Source organism: Monopterus albus, unplaced genomic scaffold (assembly GCF_001952655.1).
Source record: "Monopterus albus unplaced genomic scaffold, M_albus_1.0 scaffold102.1, whole genome shotgun sequence".
NCBI classification, from domain to species: Eukaryota; Metazoa; Chordata; class Actinopteri; order Synbranchiformes; family Synbranchidae; genus Monopterus; species Monopterus albus.
The window spans coordinates 1,171,215-1,194,176 of record NW_018127982.1 but is presented as its reverse complement, the minus strand read 5'-3'; the positions used below and the strand labels follow the sequence as shown (position 1 = coordinate 1,194,176).

General features: G+C 39.1%; 1 protein-coding gene across 5 annotated transcripts; it reads left to right on the top strand.

Annotated features, from left to right (window-relative positions):
* The first annotated feature begins 52 nt into the window (after positions 1–52).
* hook3 (hook microtubule-tethering protein 3) lies at positions 53–21,127 on the top strand. 5 transcript variants are annotated; one of them, XR_002275668.1, is made up of 25 exons: positions 53–365; positions 6,679–6,764; positions 7,108–7,180; positions 7,443–7,493; positions 7,701–7,833; positions 7,968–8,035; positions 8,224–8,286; positions 8,686–8,769; positions 9,430–9,492; positions 11,176–11,339; positions 11,439–11,579; positions 11,850–11,937; positions 12,180–12,293; positions 12,404–12,514; positions 12,795–12,879; positions 12,954–13,023; positions 14,434–14,574; positions 15,559–15,646; positions 16,792–16,826; positions 16,958–17,040; positions 17,221–17,321; positions 17,434–17,538; positions 17,750–17,821; positions 18,405–18,604; positions 20,076–21,127. XR_002275668.1 is itself a non-coding variant. In XM_020609826.1 (25 exons), exons 1-25 carry the CDS (start codon positions 309–311, stop codon positions 18,718–18,720), a joined length of 2,226 nt encoding a protein of 741 aa, XP_020465482.1. In that variant the 5' UTR covers positions 53–308; the 3' UTR covers positions 18,721–21,127. The 5 variants fall into 5 exon arrangements, 3 of the variants coding, with proteins under 3 accessions (XP_020465482.1, XP_020465481.1, XP_020465483.1); XM_020609826.1 differs by having other exon boundaries at positions 18,405–18,541; positions 18,708–21,127; XM_020609825.1 differs by having other exon boundaries at positions 54–365; positions 18,405–18,541.
* The last annotated feature ends 1,835 nt before the right edge of the window (positions 21,128–22,962 follow it).

Here is a 22,962-nt window from a genome sequence, read left to right as displayed (position 1 = left end):
AAAAGGCCCGTTATATACCATTTAAGCGTGCAGCGTTTTTTGTCTTACCTAGCTTTTAAAATATACTCCATACCCTTTGCACATGTCCAATATTTTTTTGTCTTGATTGAGCTTTTTCTGTAATAGAGGATTCATTGCAATGAGCTGCAGACTCCGCCCAGTCAGTCTTCCTCGGGAAGACGCCGGAGTGTTGAAGCAGCGAACCCTATTACTGGGCGACGGATTGTGAGACATCCACAGAACGAGAGAAGCCGATTGTTAACTTCAGGCCCTGTTCGCCGTATAAAGTCAATCTGCGTTAGGTAACGATGAGTACACCGGAGTCTTTGGATCGAATGGAACTCTGCGAAAGCCTCTTGACATGGGTAGGTGAAAGAATACGAAGTTTGGGGTTTTTTTTCCCCACTGACAGACACCTTTCCGTTGCCCGCGATGCTTAGTAGCATACAGGGCTAATGCTAGCTCCGTTAGCTAACGTGGGTAGCCTTTAGCGGACTAGAGGAAAATGACAGCCTCACAGTGGTTACGTATGCAGGCCAGCTGTTTGCTGCTTTAGCTGCTGATGTGTTGCCTTCTAACCGACAGCAAACAACCTACCCAGTCAAGACTATAATTTTAGTTGTAGCTAGCTTAGTCCAACCGGACATTTAGCAGACAACTTTTTCAGTGTTCTGTCAAATGTTATTAAAAGTGATCAGACATTGGCTTTTTTGCTACGGCGTTTTTGCCTGTCTGGACTAGTCGTACTGTTAACGTCACAGCACGAAGTCTTAAAGTCTGGATTCCTCTCATTGTTGTCTGTATCACTGTGTCCGCTTTCTCTTCCCCATCTCATCATGTGATTAAACATGTTAAATACAAGGCAGTTGACCGGGCCTGGATTTATAGCATCAAGCTTGAAAACAACGATCTAAACTACCAAGTGTAAAAAAACAAACAAACAAACAAACAGGGTTGTCAGATTGTAGGATCACATGTTGCCTTTTTGGTGCGTGTTTACATTGTTTGAAATGTAGCTGTGTCTAGAACCATGGGACGAAATAGTTAAGTTACATTTTTTATATGGTACCATATATATTAGGGGTGTGCATCTCTCCAATGACGATACGAGACGATTTCGATACATGGGGCTACGATACGATTCGGAAACGATACTTTTTAAAATGGAACGATTCGGTTCGATACGATTACACTATGATACGGTTCGATTCAATGGGGTATGATGCAATCAGATAGTTTGTTTAAAGTAGACAATCATTTTACATCATGAAGCAACATAAGTCAGTTCTATAAATGTGAAATTGCTTGCTATAGACTACAGAGAACAAGTACTTTTGACATGTGAATTCAGCAACATGCCATGTTTATTAGTGTAACAGTACACTTTGAGAACTTTACAAAGCCCCTCTGATAACAGAAAATATTCAAGCTCGTTATTGGCACAAATTAAAGCCAAAGAAACAACTAAACAAGGTGAAAGAAATACAACTTTTGGAAAAATCTGTATAGCCTCAGATCAAGGAACAATAAGTTACTGAGGTTGAAATGGCAAACTGTAAGCACTTGTACAGAAAAAGTGCAGTCTTTTAAAGTGCTCTTTTGTAAATTCACATACATCTACATTAAGAAATCTTGCACTAGTGCATTTCACTTTTTTAAACTGCCATTTCACTATGTGTAATGTGAGGCGTGTTCTATATTGAAAAGAAAAGACTAATATAAAGATATTTCACAGTGTGAAATTTATTATGCATTAACGTATCAAAATAAGCATGTGCACATGGATCTTCACTGTTTAGGAAAAACAGAAAAGACTGGCCTCAGCTTATTGGTATACAATATTTGTATGAAAAGATGTTACTATCTGATTGGTCAAAAACTGTTGGGGAGAAGTCGTGGTTTAAACTTAACTCTCCCGATATTGATCCTTCAGTCCGTCCTTCCTCCAATCATCCTCTCTACTCCAATGGTCGTGGACAGCGCCCTAAAAGGGGAGAAATACCTACTCTTTCTTAATTTCTGCATAGACACTTACGTCTTCCTTTGTTTCCATTTAACTGCTACATGTTAGACATTGCTTTCCTGTTCCAATAAAACTGCTCTGCTTGTGTGTGTGTAATGGTTCTACCTTTGAAGTTTTCTCCTCTTCCTGGCCTCAGATCTCATCTCTATTTCACTATCCTAGGATGCGAGTGACCCCAAATTCCCTGGCCTCTTCAGCCAGGTGGTGACAATAAATTAACTGTGGACCCTCTTTGCCAAAGCTGTAAATCTAATGAGAGTCAGTGTTTTAGTGAACCAGTCCCCCTTGATGTTAAACAGTGCTCCAGTTAGCTAACACAGTAAATACTGACCAGTGATTCAGTGAACACATAGGGTGATGTGTAGATATGTAACTACATAAACATAAACACAACTGTGAGATTAAAGTATATAGACTTATGTATGCTATATAATAAAAACCCTAACTAATTATATTAATTTCTATCTAATAATGAAAATCACCCTAACAGAAAACAACTATCAAAGTAATATATTTTTAGTTTTTCTTTGAGACAATATCCATTCCTATATGCGTGGTACACTCATACATGTACATACTATTACAAACCTTCCTACCTCTTCTCCATACCTTTGACTTTAAGCTTGGCGGTGCATTGTAGACCGTGTCGTCGTCCATGCAGGCGGCCGCAGTTACTCTCAATGCGCCCACCTGGCTCAAAAACTGCGTCCGCCATGCTGTCGCGAGATTACCATGGCCGGCGCCCAGGGTACGTCAGAACAAGGCTGCAAAACTAAAAAACTAACCGCATGCACTGACATGTCCGATGCCGCTGTGTTTATTTGTTTGCAGCAACATGAAACCGATTTATAACATTGTAATCAGGCCATCGACCAATTCAGCGCACATTTGGCCCGATTCGGGCTCCGTCTACCGATGCACTCGTATCGTTTTAATTCAAATCGATTTTCCGATTCATATCGGTTATTTGTTACACCCCTAGTACCTATGCATCGAGGACTAACTGTCGATGATCTTAACTAAAGCAGAGATAGTTGATGTCTGAGGGGGAAAAAAATCATTGCGAATGTGATAGCTAAGCACATGCATGGCACACATCTTAAACAGAAATGTGAGTGCATTGGCTGAGATGGCCTTGTGATGGAACCTGTGAATAGCATTTCACTATACACTATTAGCATATGTCAACAGTGAAAAGATGCATGTGGAGCTTAGGGCAGGCAAGCCACCCCTCCTCTCATATTCATGTGAATGATTTGCAGCCAATTTTTGGACCATGGTGTGGTGATGCATGCTCTTTCCACAACTCTTCTATCTCCTCTCCCAACAGTTTCCACAAATCCGTAGGTGTGGGTTTCCTTTTATAAACCTCAGTCAGCCTCAATGGTGTATTTATGCTTCAGCTCTGGCTTACTTGGTGCACAGTACTTAAAGCTGCTCTGCCTAATTTCTTTTCAGCCACTAGTTGGTCTTGTGAGAAACCAGTAAATTCACTCTGCTCAGTGCTTAAAGGTTCAGTGATTAATATAAACACAACAAGCTGATGAAATATCCCCCAGCCCTATCTGGGCACTAGGACAAATATATCAGCTGTCAGCGATTGGTTTAATCTAAGGCTACTGATTTAATAACAATCTAATATTCAGTATATCATGAGCAATTTAGGTGCTTTGTGCAACATAAATAATTTATTTTTAAAAACACAATTTGTGTAACATCAGTAATTGAAATGGAGTTGGTATATCTTTTACTGATAGCCAGTCAACTGTTGTGTCCTACGCAGCATAAAGAAACTCACCTTCACTGTGCCACTGTGGCTTTTCAAGAGACATCACATGGACATATGTTTGGTTTAAAGAATCTGTGGTATGTATGCTACGGTTTTGTTGATGTAAACATGGAGTCACATGGGAACCTATTGCAGCTTAGAAATAACAGTTCAGTAGATGTAAATACAGAGCCCTGCAAAGAGGGGATAAAAATGTGGTTGGTCAGTCAGTCATTCTACAAAATTCACCTAGTTTTTGCTGTGCTGGACTCTGTAGCTGGTATATTGAAGCTGAACTCCTCTGTCAGCACTAGCTAAAATAGATGTTGGTCCATCTTCCAACCAGACATAGAGTTTGATTAATTCTTTTCCTTCTCACAATTGTGATATCACTCTCTTTAGATAACAACAGTTGAGTGCTTGTCATGCTGTTCTGTTTGGGGAAATGTATTTGTCAAGACCTTTGTTGGTTGTGTCTGTGTTTTCTCATATGCAGGCTCATCCTGTGTTTTCCTTCCTGCAAAAGGAAATGACACAGAGCAAACATTGCTGTAGTGGAGAGCCATCACTAAGTTTTAGAATTAGATGTCTGCATGCAGCTATCTCTACCATGATATTTGTCTGTTTGTGATTTCTTTTAGCATTATGCCACTCCATGAGAAAAGGCAGTTTTCTTGTTGCGTTATGTGTTCCAGAGTATATATGTGTTCCAGAGTGCAGAAAAGGCAGTTTTCTTGTTGCGTTATGCCATATATGTGTTCCAGAGTGCTTCAGACATGTTTGTAATAGTTTTTCCTCTTATGTAGAACAACAATTAAGTGCTATATTTTTGACACCAGTGGTTTCACTGCTAATCTGTCCATTCTGTGTGTCATCTCATTGCCAGTATGTGGTCTGATAGCATCTAAACACAAGAAGGCAGCATGTCGCAGGGAAGGCTGTGATCTTGATTGTGCCGTAGTTTAAATGTGGCAGTTCTGTTTAGCTGAACTAGTAGATTATGGAGGGAACACTGTGTGGGTAAGTGAAGTGGGTAAGGCTCTCTCAGTAATTGGTGTTATGTAATCAGGGGTATTGTTTCGGTTCTGTAACGTTCTGGCTTTAGGCCAGTGGCTGTTTTAGCTACTAGTGGAGAGAGAGAGATCCTCGAAAGTCATATTGTACCTAAAGTCATATAGTAACATTGCTTTTAGTAAAAGATCTCAACAACATGTATGTTTTAATTGCTTTTTTTGAAAGGGGATCATAATGGTGTGTTTAGGGGAAGTCTTTCTAACAGCAGTCTAAAACCTTAGGTTAATTGGTCCAGTGACAGATGTTTCTGTGACTGTAATGTTGCCCTGCTACAATGTGAAATGTGTCCTTTACTGTGTCACATATGCTCTTGTTTACTGCGGTCAAAGACAGTTTCAGGTTGACTGACTTTGGAGCTCAGCATACTATTAATTTTTGTGAGGAGAATCATGAGCACATAAAATACCCAGGTGGCAAAGTTTTATTCTTGTCTTTGACATTGCAGTTTATTGAAGTGCAGTTTATTCATGTTTACATACTTGAAACCTTACATTCTGTACTTCTTATGTCATGGTAATGCACGTATGTAGCTTAATGAAGTGCTTCCCAATGTGTCAGACCTTTGCAGCTGGCTGGAAAAAGTACAAAAATTGAAATAATGAAGCATAGTGAATTCACTTCTCTTTTAAACTCTAGACTTGCTCAATATAGATTAGCAGATTAGTGTTGATTATGGTTAGAAGATGGTGGTGTTCTTGCATCATGTTTAATTTAAGAAAATTGAGTAAACACTTTTGCAGCCAGTAGTTTCATAGCAGTGGGCTGAAGAGACAACAAGTAAAATGGAACATTGTAGTAGCTTTTCACAGTAAAACTTTCCGGTCATGGGTTTTATGCTGGAAACAGTGACAAGCTGAAAATATACAGAATGTGAATATATATATATAGAAGTCCCTCTTAAAGCACCCTGGTCAGCTCATTTCCACCCATTTACCTCATGTGGCATGAGTTTATACACTTTGTCAGGGATTTAACTTGAGTCCTAGTTGACAGGTGGTCTCTTGGACTGTTTGGCCGGTGTGCTGACTCTCTTGTTGAATGCCTTCTGCTCTTGGTAAATCTATGACTAAGAACTTAGGAGTTGCATGTCATTTTTTTAGCCACATAATAAAAAAAATGAGACGTACGGAACAATGTGCATGCGAGTTTCGGTGTCGTCATTTTCTTCCTGTCAGAATGCCAACATTCCTTTTCACAGTTTCCATTCCTCCTTTGGCACACGGACTGTTGACATGCAGATAGTTTCTTCTCGACAGGTAACAGCCTTTCAGCATGGAAGAAGAAAGTAGAGAAGGAAAAGAGAGGTAGAAAGCGAACAAAGACATGCCAAGTGAGGCACCTGGAAAGGAAAATAAAAAGATCTGAAAATAGTGGCAGAGATGACATGAGAGACACTGAGCAGTGATGACAAGCAAAGCTGAGAGGAGGTTTGCAGGAGCTTCATACTTATAACTGCAGAGAGCTACTGTAGAAATGTCCCATCAAAATGCCAACGCCTCACATTTAGGATGGCGATTAAAGATGTTGACATTTACAAAAACTAAGTATAAAATATTGATGGAAAAGCAAGAATGCAAAGCAAAATTCTGTAACTTGGTTAATTGCTATGGTGTTATTTACCCTAATGCTGGGAGAAGGTGGGATTGGACATGACACTGCTGTCTACAGCTGTCATACCTTTTCATATAAAATGTCTGTTTTTTGTTTTGAGTGCGTGATACAGTATTTCCACTGGTAAACTGGTAACTCGGCCATATTGTCTTGATTTATTCTGCACCCAGCACTCATGGCGTGTGTATCTGTCCGTGTTTAGATCCAGACATTTGGAGTGGAGGCTCCATGCAAAACAGTAGAAGACTTGACGAGTGGGGTTGTCATGGCCCAAGCTCTACAGAAAATGTAAGTTTGTTGTTGTATTAGAAAATGGAATATTTGATATCGGTTGCATTTTTTTATAGGATACTTTTCTTTCTGTTATTTTACTTTCTTAGTGGCATGGTTTGCTATTCCATTACGAACTTAATATACCAATATGACCAGAATATACTAAAACATAATTCTTACTCATTTGTAAATATTTTTAAACATTTAGTATGATTGTCACTCCATTACTGGAGATTGAGACAGTGTCCCTACTTGTCAGCTTTTATTATTATTAGTTTTAAAATGTATTATTCATTTGTTTTATTATTTATTCCTGTTTTCTGTATTCGTTTTTCTTATGTCTGTCTGGGTTTTCTAGAGATATAGTGTATTTCAACGATGCTTGGATTAGTAGAATCAAGCCAGAAGTTGGGGACAACTGGAGGTTAAAGGTAAAGACCAGTTATTTCTTGTTTTTATAGGAGGGACATGTGTGTTTTAGGGTTTCTGGTGACAGTTTCTTTTCTCTTATTAACCATATGATTTAGACCTAAGCAAGTGTGAATGAATAATCTCGTTATCCAAATTATTAATTTTATGTTCAGACCGTGTGTTTCTAATTTAAATTATTTGATATTGGTTGTGCATACATTAGTATTCAGTGTACCTTTTCTGCATTTATTTTTCTAATATATTTATTCTTTCTTGTTTCAGGTCAGCAATCTAAAGAAAATTCTTAAAGGTATCCTGGACTATTACCAGGAGGTAAGAAGAACCGGTTGTAATGATTTTAATATATAGACTATCAATACCCAGCACTCAGACAACCTAAGCAGTTGTGTAGCCAGCACGGAGAACTTCATATTTTACTCTTAATCCCTGTAGCATAATATAGGCCGCCATAATCTCGTTTTTATATAATGAAATGTCAAGATTATTTAAAAAATTGTGACCATCTTTTCCCCTGTCTAGAGCCTAGGCCAGCACATTAATGACTTCACACTACCAGATGTTAACCTTATTGGGGAACACTCCGACGCAGCAGAACTTGGGAGGATGCTGCAGCTCATACTGGGCTGTGCTGTTAACTGTGAACAGAAACAAGGTGCACATTGCGTTCTCTGTGTGTGTGATGTGGAAATAGATATTGTTAAACTATGTTCTTTGATATTTTCTTCAATTAACAACTCAATCAGAAGCTCAAATCTAACCCAGAATTTTCCTCTCTGTGATCTCTAGAATACATCCAGACCATAATGATGATGGAGGAGTCAGTGCAGCATGTTGTCATGACAGCCATCCAGGAGGTAGTCTATCGTGCCATTTAGACGGGATCAGATTGTAATCCTGTGGCTGCGGGCCATATTCACAAAACAGTCCCGCTTGCTGATTGTCGTCATCATAGAAGCAAGATGCAACTAGTTCAGAGAACAAGTGTTGTACTGTGTACGCTTAACTTTTCCTACCATTAACCTGTTTTTGTGTGTTTCCATAGCTGATGAGTAAAGAGACTCAAGTGAGTGGAGGAGGTGACTCATATATGGATCTAGACAGACAGGTATGGAGACGTCATTGAAGCTCCCTGTGGTGCCTTATAATGTGGTTACTTTTTCTGACATTGGCATTGTTAGGGTCTCAAATTTGAGAAACACCTCAACTTTAAATGCAACCTGTATTTGTTAAATAGACTTGAACATTCACATGCCAACCCCATCACACTCACATGCAGACACACTGCACTGTTGCTGATTTTCCACTGAGAGTATCACAAACTTCAACACCAATACATTTACACACAGAGCACTCAGTATAAAACATGACCCAGCTCCCCCCTCACCCCGTGTCTCACCCTCCTCCTTATTGGCCACTGACCAGTAAGTTTGTGTTTCTGTCATCTCATTTAAGTGAAACTGAAATTAAATCTGCAGGGTTTTGATTTGTTGATTTCTCTTCTCAGCTGAAGAAGACAGTTGAGGAGCTGAATGATGCTTTGGCTACCAAGGAAGAGATTGCCCAAAGGTGTCGTGAGCTTGACATGCAGGTTGGTGACATTATTAGCAGTGATATTCAAGTCCTGATAGTTCCATCATAGTGATAACAAATATTAATCAAATATCAGTATTGTTAGGAATATGCCATTAAATATAGCCTGTTTGTACAGTCGGGAGTATTATTTGAACTGTTGAGTGTCTTTAGCCTTGAGCAGTGTTAACTGTCCACAGGCCAATGCAATTTGGAACCAAAATGAATTGGAACACTCAAGATGGAATTCAGTAGTTGTATTAGTGATTGTATGGTTTGCAGTAATGTAGTTAATTTGGTTGAATGTATAGAGAGTATCCTAAAAAACAAGGTATAAATGTGTAGTATTGTCACATCAGTTTACTTTCTCTGACATATTGTGTAACTCAGTCTATCAGAGTACATTACACTTTAAAAGCAGCTCCCTTGGATGTTACAGTGTAATTGTATGGAATCACAACTTCTGATTCTGTTGATGGACCTTTATTATACTCACATTCTTGTCAGATTGTTATAAAAAGAGAATATCAGATTTTCTTCATGGAAGTGTGTCATTAAGGGACATTTTTATTTTACACTGCAGAAAAATGGAGCTGAAGTTTAAAGGGTTACCTGCTCTCATGTTGTGTTAAATCACTCCTCTTATTTCCTGACTATTACTGTATGCCTTGCTTTAAAGGCCCTCCATGCCCAAGAGGAGCGTGATAGACTGAGGTTAGACTTAAATGAGCTAGAAGAGAGGGTAAATCCAAACTTTTTTTTTGTCCCCCATCATTGTTGTGTGGTGTGTCTAATAGTCCTGGATTTTTTTTTTTCCAGTCTGCTCGCACCAGCCTTCCTTTTAGAATCCCGATTCTCTGTCTCCTAACTATGTGTGCATGCGTGTGTACATGTTTGTGCACAAGTATACACGTGGTCTATATGGGCACACCATCCACAACAGCAGTTTTGTGTGGGTGTGTCAGATGTCGCCCCTTCACTAATAGCCTCCTGCCTTACTTTGTTGTGTTTCATGCTTTCCGGCAGCAACAGTACACAGTAAGGGGAAAAGCTTTTGTACCCAGGAAGGAGTCCTTTCACAGCACAACTGCTGAATATGTGTCAAATATTTACACACATTGAATCTTGTTCATATGTTATCACTTTACAGCATTTTTTTTTTTTTAAGAAAAAAAGGTTGAGTGCACATCAAGAACATTTTTATGGGAAAAAAAGCAGCCAACAGCACCACTGCATGTACTGCACTTCAGTACCTGTAGGAGTGGAGTACGGTTACAGGAATCCCGTTTCTGGCTTTGAAAATTAGATAAATCCAGTCCAGTTCTGCCCTTTAGGCTGCCCGGATCACGTCTTTCATGTAATGTAGGCTTGGTGCAGTGCGAGAATTTTCACTCTGGTGCAGGTTCTCCCAGAAAGCTTCCACATAAGTCTTACAGACATTTATATTGCATACACTGTACACATGGAAGTGTTAAATAATAAAAAAAACAACAGATACAATCTAGTCACATTTTACTTGTTTGTGAATACATGTAAAACAGATTCTACAGGTGTAGAGAAACACAAGTTTATAGAGTGAATCAGGCCTGGATTTAACCCAAAGAACTGCCACACTGCTGGTTCACTTGTACCAGTCTGGGCTCATAGAAAGGAGTCAGACAAGCCCACTGGCATTGGTACTTGACTATTTTGAAGTGTTATTGACTAGATCCTGGCACATTCTTGCACATTTAAGGATGTTAAATGATGGTTATGTGCTAATGGCTTTAAATGGCATGTAATTTTCATACAGTTCATTTAGTCACAAGAATATTTGTATTTTCTCTCACACAAATATAAACTTCAGCTTTTACATTTGTTAAGGTGCAGAGTTAGGAATCTGTCACTAATGTGCCATATAAAAAAACAACCAGCTTCTGCTTTGCTTTGTGTGGAGTTTGATTCTGTCTATCGCAGCGAGAAGACAAAATCAAACCGTATGTGGCCCTCGACACCTGTTGGTTTGCATTGTTGAAGTGTGTTCGGTGTGTGTTTGCTTTGAAATCAATGCTGCAGCGAATGTGAACAACTTAATGGACTGAATGCTGTAAAGAACGTAAATGTTACATGTACGTTTCAGTAGCTTTAGAGATATAATTAGACAGATTCATTGCCATTTCTTGCTAACCTGTTTTCTTTCTCTGCTTCTCTTGTATGTCTTCTTAATGTTCTTTTCATCTGTGCCTCTCTACACCTGTCACACTCCCTTTGACTCTTTCTGTCCTCCATTCTGTCCCGTTTTGCCCATCGCTTTTTTCCTCTCCCTACCTACTTGCATGTTCCACACTACTGAAGCATTTTTCCATCCTTTCTGCTTCTTTCTGCTTCGGCTTCCTCCCTGTATTTCCATTCTCTTCCTTCTTCTTTGTCGCCTCCCCTTCCACAGGTGGCAGCCCTGCAGGAGGAGAAAAGCAGTTTGCTAGCAGAAAACCAGGTTCTCATGGAGAGACTTAACCAGTCTGACTCCATAGAAGACATAAACAGCCCTGCTGGACGACGGCACCTCCAGCTGCAGGCACAGCTGGAGCAACTGCAGGAGGAAACGTTCAGGTGTGGACTTGCAAGGAGAGAGATGTAAAAATTGAGGGCTGAATTTAACTGATCTCAAAAATTGTTAGTTTGATGATGATTGTTGCTAATTCTTTCTAGGTTGGAGGCAGCAAAAGACGACTACCGGATCCGTTGTGAGGAGCTTGAAAAAGAACTCTTGGATGTAAAGTCACAGAATGAAGAGCTTGTTTCACTGGCTGATGAAGCCCAGTCTCTCAAAGATGAGATCGACGTCCTCAGGTAAGCTGGGATATAATTAAACATATCAATTATATGAAAATGTATAATTCTTGCACCAAACACTTGATGGGACTAAAAAAGGGTCAGAAAAACAAGTTGACACAAGATATAATGCATTGTTGAAATGTTACCCTGTTTTGTTTTGTTTTTTTAAGATTTCTATGGATACAGTTGTGTTGTTACACAGATGGAGACTGGATAAAGTTTTCACCCCCATTTCCTTTTTAAATGTAACATCACAAATAACGCTGCCTGTTGCTTTCCTTCCAGACACTCATCAGACAAAGTGCCAAAGCTGGAGGGCACAGTGGAACACTACAAGAAGAAACTGGAGGACTTGGGACTTCTCAGGAGACAGGTACACAGTCAATGGAATAAAATGTCATTTATTTCATTATGTGATGATTGTGATGAGTTCTACTAAATCTTTCTCACATTATACAGTGTTCATTGGTGTGTCCCAAGCATCTCTTTTCAATTGTTTTTTTTTTTTTCACACACCTGTGTTAGTCTATAAACTACTGTTAAAATGTTTATGTCCAGCTGAGACACAAATTATACCATGCAAGTGAAGCTTACATTTTTGTTGGTGCTTTTCAGAATAAACTTATGGAGGAGAAGAACACAGTATTAATGCAGACCAATGTCAGTTTGGAGGAAGAGCTACGAAAGGCAAATGCTACCAAGGGCCAGCTGGAGTTGTACAAAAGACAGGTAATGAGCAGCCAGGGTGACTTACACACAAAAATAATTCTTTATCCCAAATTAATTTGATACTCATTTACAATATATGCCTTTTCTTGAACTGTTGCCTCTCTGCACAGGTGGTTGAACTGCAAAACAGACTCTCAGAAGAGTCTAAAAAGGCTGACAAGATGGAGTTTGAGTACAAACGCCTCAAAGAGAAAGTGGACTCTCTACAAAAAGAAAAAGATGTATGTACAGGTCATTTGATTAATGTAAGGACTGATGAACTATAGAAGAATGCCCAGCAATGCTCGTTTTACTTAGCAAAAAAGATAAACAGGCATTTTCTTTAACAAGGACGAGGAAATACTAAAGGCTTTACGTAACTTTCAGATGTTAACGTTTCAGAAAATTGCTAGATTGGTAGCTGACTGTACAGATTGAGAGCTTCTGTTTTACATCCTGCACTGTTTCTCTTTTGTTTCTGTTTCACTGCTTCACACACTTTTTCTTGTTCTCCCTCTGTAGCGTATGCGAACGGAGAGAGACTCTCTGAAGGAGACCATTGAAGAACTACATTGTGTCCAAGCTCAAGAGGGACGGCTTTCATCAGGTACAAAAAGGTCTACTTGTCAGCCCTTATAAGTTGGGTTTACCGTATAATAACGGTAGTGTCTCTTTTCCCAGGTCTCTTTCCGTTGGTCAGCAATGATGGGTCTGACTCGCTGGCTGCTGAGATCACCACCCCAGAGATTCGGTATGATTTTTTGAACCCAACATATGGGTTCACTTTCCTGATTAAAAAGGGAGAGGGGAGTGATGTAGAGCTGTGCATGGAGTACGAATATTACACCATCTATTGAATTTATATTCAGTAGGTTAGTTAGGTAAATGTATGTAAATATCATGCCTAACAGAGAGAGCAAAGTACGTAAAAAGTAAAAAATTATGGCTATAGCCTGATACCTTCCAGCCTGTTTCTCGTGCTCTCTGTGCCATTTTAAGGTAGACAACTTTGGCCTAAAAAGAGCTGTCTTTGTGGTGAGTTATGCAATAGTTGTGTGTTACATCAGTCTCACTGCCTCTCACCATGAGGGCAGAGTTTGCTGCTGGTTGTATAAAGTGCCTAGACTTTTTTCAGCACTTGTGAACCATGAAAAATAATCTTCTAAAAGCAGATTATGAAAAAGGCCAAAGTAAGATGTAATAGCAACGCTTCAAGTGTGATGGGCAATCAGAGTTCCTCTTCAGTCATATTGATATAATATATTTACACAGTAAGTTACCCTGGAGCCTCTTCTCAGGTTTGCCTTTACCTTCTGTGGTCTAACCTTTACTAGTCATCAGCTGTGAGCGTGTCTGGAAGCATTTAACCAGCTCTTTAGTAGGAAAGGAGTCAGCAGCCACACCCTAAAAAAACAGGAGTCATGTGACAGACTACACTCAACACTATTTTGATCGAAGGGGAGAGTATACCAAATAGCCAAGCTGCTTTAAAAAATGAATAAAAGCATCCTCAAGACAGATCTCTTACCCAAAACTGACTCATTCACTTCCAGACACAAAGCTCTTTCCAGCTGCCATTTTAGAGCCTACTGCAATACAAAAATATCATTCCTCCTGGTTTAATGCTTTTTGCACACTGCTCTGTTTTAGTTTGTCTTTTTTTTAATATTATTTTAGGATGATAGAGAAGCTAAGTAAATGGGCATGTGAAAGTGAGTGCACAATCTGTTTTTACAGTAATTTAGCTTAAGTAGAGCAGGGAACAGTTCCTGCTCAGTGTGAATTTAACCTCCTACATCTTGAAATATAAACTTCTTGACTTTGACAGCTCTTGCTGGATTCACATCGCTGTTGTAAAGACAACCTGCTGAGAAGAAACATGAACTGAAACGGTGTTTACAATAATGTAATAACACTGCACAGCACAACTGAAATAAAGTTGTGTGAAGACAGTTTTGTCTTCTAGAACCAGTGCAAAGCATAGCTTCGCAACACCAGTGGCTCCCGTGTGGCTGTTTCAAATTTATCTTCATAATTGTGTGATCATTATAAATTTTAGAATGAGATATTGATTTATCTGTTCCTAAGGATTGCTGAGTACAAGTAGAGAACAATCAATATTATTTGAAATCAATACTTTTAATACCCTGTGTTTTTACAGAGAACATTTGATTCGTCTTCAGCATGAGAACAAGATGTTGAAGCTGGCTCAGGAGGGGTCAGATAATGAGAAGATCGCACTGTTGCAGAGCCTACTAGAGGATGCCAACAGAAGAAAAAATGAACTGGAAACAGAGAACAGGTCATTAAAGGGCACACAAATATGCAGCACTTGCAGCAAAGTTTTGAGAGGCACATTTTACTGTGGGCAGAATGCGTTTGAATGTGACAGGTGACAAATGAAAGGAAAAACCAACAAAGGGTCTTATGTCCCTTTCAGACATGGTAGTCATGAATTTGCAGGCTAAATGTAGCAGTAGCCTTTTTTTTGGTGTTCAGACTTAGTTGCAGTGCACAAAAGCACTTTGTTCAGACATGATGCCTAGATGTGAAACGGCAGGCGAATCCTGGCTAGGGGTGCACGTCTGAAAGGGGTTTATGTAAGATGTTGGGCCATCAGCTGCCACCAGAGCAGCTTCAGTGAACCTTGGCACTGACTCTGCAAGTGTCTGAACTTCTGGAGCGATTCTTTCAGAAGATATTCAGAGATGTGAAACGGCAGGCGAATCCTGGCTAGGGGTGCACGTCTGAAAGGGGTTTATGTAAGATGTTGGGCCATCAGCTGCCACCAGAGCAGCTTCAGTGAACCTTGGCACTGACTCTGCAAGTTTTTTTTGGTGTTCAGACTTAGTTGCAGTGCACAAAAGCACTTTGTTCAGACATGATGCCTAGATGTGAAACGGCAGGCGAATCCTGGCTAGGGGTGCACGTCTGAAAGGGGTTTATGTAAGATGTTGGGCCATCAGCTGCCACCAGAGCAGCTTCAGTGAACCTTGGCACTGACTCTGCAAGTGTCTGAACTTCTGGAGCGATTCTTTCAAAAGATGGGTTGAAGATCAGGTGACTGTGAAGACCGTAGTATGTAATATGTCATTTTTATACTCATTAAATCATTCACCCCTTGTGTCCTTTCATTTTAGTTTGTCACCCATCTGTATTACCCCACATGCCTCTTTGAAGCATGTATATCTGATGTTTTATACCCCACTATATAGCTTGCAGTTTGCTCATTGCTATGTTAACACTATATTGTCAAACTGGCCTTTTTTATTTTTTTTAAATCTAGGTTAATCAATCAGCGACTGATGGAAGAGCAGAGTCAGGTTGAGGAGCTACAGAAGACTCTTCAAGAACAAGGCTCCAAAGCAGATGATGTAAGTAATGAAATGTTTTTTTTCTTTTATTGTGAGTATAACTCTGATACCAGTTGAAATGTTGGCAACAACCACAAAAAGGCAGTCTCATCATACCACACTTGGTAGATAAAGAATAAAGTTACTCCTTCTGAAGCCTTAAGGTTTGGATATTTCATCAAAAAAAGGTAACTTGCGAAAGTGAAAAAGCGAAATAAGCTAACACATTTGTGTGTGTATGCTGTTTCTCAGTGGGTAACAGTAAAAGTTCTTTTTGTTACTAACTCTTCAGAACATTAACCATATGCACACTTTTATTTCTGTTTATTTCTATCTTGTTGCATTAGAAATATATTTGTTCTCTTGGGATGGTTATGTCCTGTGTGTTTAAGACACTTGTAAGAAGTAGAGAGGCATCTTTAATCAGTTGACATACACTACATGTTGGTATTTCCTCCATAAAAGAATCCATCTCCTTGTTCCTTGATGCTGATGCTTTCTAGTTTAGTAGCAATCGGAGAATGCAATCTTCTTCTTCCCATACTCTGCAGATTTATGCTTTCACACGATTTGACTGCACACCACCTTAAATACCACATGTACTGCTTTGGGAAACGGGATCAAAAAACATAAAAATGAAAAATCACCCCTACAGTTCTGTTCTGGTGTCTACAGTACTTCTTTACTGATGGCCTCCTTGAAAGTCATTCCAGGTCTTTGTTATAGTATAATACCATTTTTAAATATAATTTACTCTTTCCTCTATTGGATGCTAAAGAAAATGTGCAGGGTTGTTTTAAATCCTGAAATGCTGTCTTATTCAGCATACAGTACCCAGGTCTTATGCAGAACCTGTCAAATCTATTTACATGTTTTGTTGTGGGGGAGCTGATTATATTGCCCAAGATGCCTGTTACTACTCATTGTTCTCAGTCTGCTAAATAATTACAGAATTTATCGTGGAGTGGAACAGAACACTTTCAGGAGCTAGCATGACACTCAAATATGACTACAGGTTATTAAAAATGGGCCTCAGTAACTGAGTTGTGCTGCAGTTCCTCCATACATCTAATAAAGTGGCTATTCTGAATGTTTGCCTTTTTTTGAATATGTGGGGCATGTGTAAAACGAGAACTTCATTTGTCTTTTCATTTGTCTTTTCTCAGTCTTCTGTTCTGAAGAAGAAATATGAGGAGCACATGTAAGTGATTGTCCCAGAGCTATATTCAAGATTATGGAAAATTTAATTTGAAGAAAATTTGTTTTAACATGAAATGTGAGCAAAATCTAGGCCTAAAGCCATTTTGACATAAACTTTGTTTTCTTACTCAGGGAGAAACTACGAGAGTTGAACAATGAATTACTGAAGAAAAACGCCTTAATCGATGAAATGGAGCCTAAATACAGTGCCAACTGTGAGTTTGGAGCCCTGTTCAATTTGAACGTGTACTTGTAGGTCATCGACCTCCACCCTGAATTAATGTCATGCTGCTGCACATTTTGACAGTGAGACATATAAATGCATTGCTGTATTTAAAAAGAATAAAGCAAAGGGTGACTGAACTAAATTAAACTTATATGATGTTCCCTCTTAGCCCAAAGAGTGGAGGAGCTGGAAGAGGCCTTGAAAAAGAAAGATGAAGAAATGAAACAGATGGAGGAGAGATATAAGAAATACCTAGAAAAAGCCAAGAGCGTGAGTGTATTTTTATCACTAAAGGAACCACAAGATTAACTATGTTTTGCAGTCTGTTTTTGATTCTTGCCAGAAGTGTAGATTAGTTACTCAAGAAAACTGTGTGAAACAGGTGATCCGGACCCTGGACCCCAAACAGAACCAGGGTTCAGGTCCAGAGGTCCAGGCCCTGAAGAACCAGCTGCAGGAGAAGGAGAGGATGTTACACTCGTTGGAGGTAATCAGTCTTTCAGTTGAGCATCAGAAGTGGTTTGGTAAATAGAGCAGACTCACCAGTTTATAGATCATTGGGACTATGGTCACTGAATGGAAAAGGGAAAGCATGTTAATGTGTGTATAAAAACACAGTCAACATATGTGGACAAAATACAGCTTAGGAGATGCTTGTATTGCTTAATTTTTTATGGCTTTATGTTTTCTTGAAACAGAAAGAGATGGACAAGACAAAGAGCCAGAGAGATTATGAGGAGAAACTGATTGTATCAGCCTGGTACAATATGGTAAGATGGACATATTTTTACTAGTGTCCTTTTTTTTATTGTAGCAGATGCTAATGTACAGCTGGGATTTGAGAGGAATAATAAAGTCATAATACACAAATGTCAGTAATATCAGTCATATGTAGTTAACCCCACATATATTAGAAATCTCCTGTCAAAAATATTAAACGATAAAAAAGGATTATTTTAAAATAATTGTCCAGAAAATACTTATGACCGGGTTTTCCTTTGACAGACTGAACACAGTGCACATATCTTTTTGTAATACTCCTTGGTAGAGTGGTCCCCATACTGCTTTGGATTATTGAGCTCGTCATTCCCATTTTAACCACTAGAGGGAGGCACAGACTTTGCTATAAGCTTTAAAGGCCATGTTTGCTCTGTCACATATTTGATTAATAGCTGGTGGTAATGTTAATGTAAATCTGCACCAGTATTGCGTTTGACCCAATTTGCTTTCTCATTCATCAAGATTAGTGAACCGGTGGCAGCTGTTTCTCTAGTGAATGATTCTCCGTCTAACTTAGTGTCTTGTTATTCTGATAGCAACCATTAATGAGACACCCTCTGTATATTTTCCCAGGGTATGTCTCTGCAGAAGAAGGCGGCTGAAGACCGACTTGCCAGCACTGGTTCGGGTCAGTCCTTCCTGGCCCGGCAGAGACAGGCCACCAGCACACGCCGCCCCTATCCAGGCCACGCCCAGCAAGCTACCGCAAGGTAGATGGCAGCAGAGCAGAAAGATGCTGTGACAAACTACCTTACAAATCCACTGAACTTACAGTACAGTACCTGGGCCTTTTTTGAGGCACAATATTTTCATTCATTTCTAATGGAGACTTTCTGCATTCTGCCTATTGATTATCTTTTTTTTCTTCTTGATCAGATCCATGAGGTAGAGATGCCAGACAAGGTTTCTCAAATCTTGCACCACGTTTTTATTTTCCCCTGACTAAACACATTTTTCCCTGACATGTGTGATGCCACAGTCTATATATCCCCGGCATATTTGTTAGGGTCTGACTAATCACTTCAAACACCCTCTCTTCCTCCCTCTCAACCACTGACCTTCCTGAACCTGTACTCTAGGGCAAACTTTTGCTCCGCAGGTAATCTGGACCCCACGTCAGAGAAGATTAGCATCTCCCCGACGAGTTACTGTCATTTTTGTTTAAAGAAACCGCACTACCTGTTTATGCAGCATTTATGCACATCTCTGTCTGTGGTGACATTTAACATTCATCTTATCTGTTTTAACCTTTATGATGCAGCTTTAAAGAGGTTAACAATAGTTTTCGGTTACATATGTCAACTTTTAAATGTTTTATTCAAATGGAGTTTTTCTGAAAGTTGCTTCTCTGCTATGCCGTTGTTATTGAGCAACAAATACACCGAGGTGTAGGAATATGTATAGGCATCACATGTAAATGTTCCATTTGCTTGCTGAATGATCAGAATCAGCTCTAATAGGAGTACATGGGTTGGTTTAAAAAAGAAAAAACAAAAAACTGAACTATTGAATGGTAACAGTGCAGCAATAATTGTAAATGATAATTTTCTCCCAAGGAAAAAGAAGTTGTGCAATCCACAGTTAGATTGTGGAGATCAATGTACTACCTAATAGTGTAGACTGGTTTTCATTATCCTTCTTAAGGACCCACTGGCTCTATGAGCGGTTACCTGGTCGTTCCAGACAACACCCTGTGTGGACATAGTGTTAAATTTAAATGTACTGTACTGTATGTGCTACTGTATTTGGTCGGTTTTGTCCTTGCACCACCGCAGTCTTCCCTTCTCACACAACACAAAGAATTGTGTTGAAGCAAAATCTAGTTGTTATGAGAGCCTCAGTTTGTTTGAAAGGAGATTTAGATTGTTGATTGCTCTTAATACCAAAAAGATACAATTAAGATGGTGTTCAGTCAGTGTGGCTCATTGACGCAAACTATCATTTTTAGGAACAATGTATCTCTGTTGTTGTAAAACGGTTTTTCAGTGTGTTAAAAGGAGTTTTGATAGGCACTACACAGTATTGCCCATGTCGCTTTAAGTAGAAATCTTGAATAGGTATGCTTTTTGCAGCTCTTCCCATCCTTTCTTTAACCCGTTTTTTGTTCCATTCTGTTTACGTTGATTTTTTTTAAAGCACATCATGAAGGATCTCTTATTAACGAGATGGACCTTAATAAGCATTCATTTTAGGCCGAGAGGCCCTGTCATCTGACCGTTATCTCTCTTTCTCCTCCTTCAACAGCAATGTCACTGCATGACTGGCACACCAATGAACTGGCCAAGCTTGGTGTAGCTGGGTTAGGCTGAGGCACTCGATGCATGAACTGCCTGCCTGCCTCCTGTCTGCATGACTTTGCATTGACTCAAGCCTGCGAATAACCAGCACACCCAGCAGCAGCATGAGCACTAACAACCCCCTGCAGTGTCATGCAATGTAATCTGCAGTCGAGCCTAAGGAGGAATGGTGTTGGACAAAGAAAACCCTCACCCTCTTTCCCCTAGTTCAACTATGTTCCACCATTCCAACTCCATCTTCCTCTTGTTCTCCTGCTCTTTGTTATCCTTTCCACCTCCTCTCCTCCATTACATTTCATGGACATGCCTGCTTGTGCTTCCACATGCATCAAGTGTGTTCCTACTCAACATACAGTATGTTACAAGGGCAGAACATTGCAGTATGGGCTGTCAATCAACCAGCTGATTTAATAGGTCTTTCTGTGGTGCTTGTGTGGAACTTGACATAGGCTGGGAGTTTCAGGATACCTCAGTGACATGTTCTAATTTACACGTTTGGGAGAGAGTTGGCATCAGTGAGAGAGAGATATTTGAGAGGTGTGGCCTGTAGAACAGCCTGCACAACAAAAAAAGGAGTCGGCTCCCTTTTTAACTTAAGACTGTGCATCTCCTGCAATGGTTCTACCCAACCTTTTCCTCAACATCTTAGGAGTGCTTTTACCTCAAGTATTAGTGAGTACAACAAGTTTTGGACTAAAGGAGAGCTTGTGGGGCATTACTGTCTTGCTCTGTAGAGTTTTGAACAGTTTGCAGTAAGACCATAGGATGACACTGTTTTTCAATGAGTAATGTTACAAATAGGGTTTTATACAGGATGAAATCCCTCATTAAACCTACGTGTGATTTTTCTTTAGGTGCAATTTATTATCAGTGCAGTGTCTCGGTTAAAATGCATATTAACACATCATATGGTGCCTCTGATACTGGCTATATTATAGTTTTTTTCTTTCTAAGCACCAAATAAACACATGTTTATTAGACTTTTGAATCAAACTACTCACAAAAGGATATGAAACATTAGCTCATGCAGGCTAATGTATAGTACATTCCTTTAGTCGTTGGATTCAAAGTGCTAATAGGTTAAAAGATGTGGAAAAGGACACAACTGCACCAGATCCATCAGATATGTCTTGGCATTGATTGCTAATAGGAAAAAGTGACTGCTTAAGCATGCAGTGTTAACTGCAATATAAAGACAGTAACATAAGACACATTACAGTATCAGTAGCGGGGATATTTAGCTTGGTGTTGCTGTGAGTTGCACTTTACATTTTGTGTAGCTTTTTTGTCTAAATTAAATTTTATTTCCAGAGCTTATTTAAAGTTTGTTGACAAGAAGGATGGGAAAGTCTGAAAATAAATGCCTGGAATGAGGATATATGCATACTTTTATTTAAAAGAGAGAGATGATTTAATCCTCCAATTTAGTGCCTTTGTTTAAAATATTTTAGGAAAAAAAAGGGCTTTCTGGTCTGTAAATGTATTGTTATTTAAAAAGAGATCAAATGTCTGAGATGAGCTTAAATCTCATCCATGATCCAAAAAGTGGTGTTTAGGTTAAGTAGGCTTAATGAGGGGTTTTCATCTTTGTTCTTAACCTATTTTAAACTGTAATTGTTATATTGTGTAACCTTGGTTTTTATTGAGTTTGTGCATTTTTATCTGTGTCTTATTTATTCTTTTGCAGCTTGCAGCAGTGTTACATGTTTTAAAAACATTATTATTAGTATTATATCACCACTTATACTGTTACATCAGCATTCATACTGTACATCAGAGTGCTATTAAATACTTGTATTATGCAATAGAAGGAGGAGAAGGCTTATAATAGTGTAATGTTTGTCTTCATCTAATGACAAAGGTTACAGTGTCAGCTCAAACTGTGCAAGGCTGCACTTACCTCCAGTCTTTTCAGGAAGAGGAGTTTCTTAGCAAATTGCTGCTTTAAGAGACCTGTCTTGGTTGAAAATGAATGTTTACTCATGAGCAAAAAAGCACATTAACAGTTGTACATACTGTGTTGATGGTGGATGTACTGATCATATTTTCCAGTGTTTTAAGTGATAGGAAAGACCAGGGCCTAGTGTGTATAACCACATTAGTTATGTGAGCAGAGAGGATTGGTCAAGGTTCTTTATTAAACTATGGCAAGTCGGTTTTTATATTTGAGGATCAAATATACTGGTGTTGAGAGGTAAGTGATATAAATTCTGTTGCAGAGAGGTGACCTCTTTTGTCTAGTTCTCTGTTTTGTAAACCATTTGCAATTAACATTGACAATTTGATCTAAATGTTATGCAGAACTTGTTTTACTGTCCCCACAAATCAGTAGTTTGATAAGAAATCTCTGTATAACGTATATCTACTCTGACACTGGTTGACTTGTTTAAATTTATATAAGGGATGTCAGGGAAACACTTCTAATACCTTCCAGAAGAAGAAGCAAACTGTGTTAACCCCTTTTATTCCCCATCAAAACAGCCACTGTATTTTGTTGCATTTGTGTCTGTGTATATATTCTTACTTTGATGAGATACTGGGGAGAAATTATTACATTACAGTAATATACCAGAGAAACTAATGTTGAAAGTCAGCTAGTTTGGGCCCTTTTTAGACCTTATTGTTTAGTTTCCTCAAAAGAAATAATGATATGATGTACTACTCAAGCTACAACTCAAGGTTGTTCTTTATTAAAAAATATTTGAGAACAATACACAATACTTTTTCAAAACTCAGTCACAGTGTGGTGTGTTTTGAACATGTGTAAGCTAAAACTGAGTACCCAGTGTTTCCTAGTATTACTTGACTGCTAATTAATTGCACAGTGAAGCCAG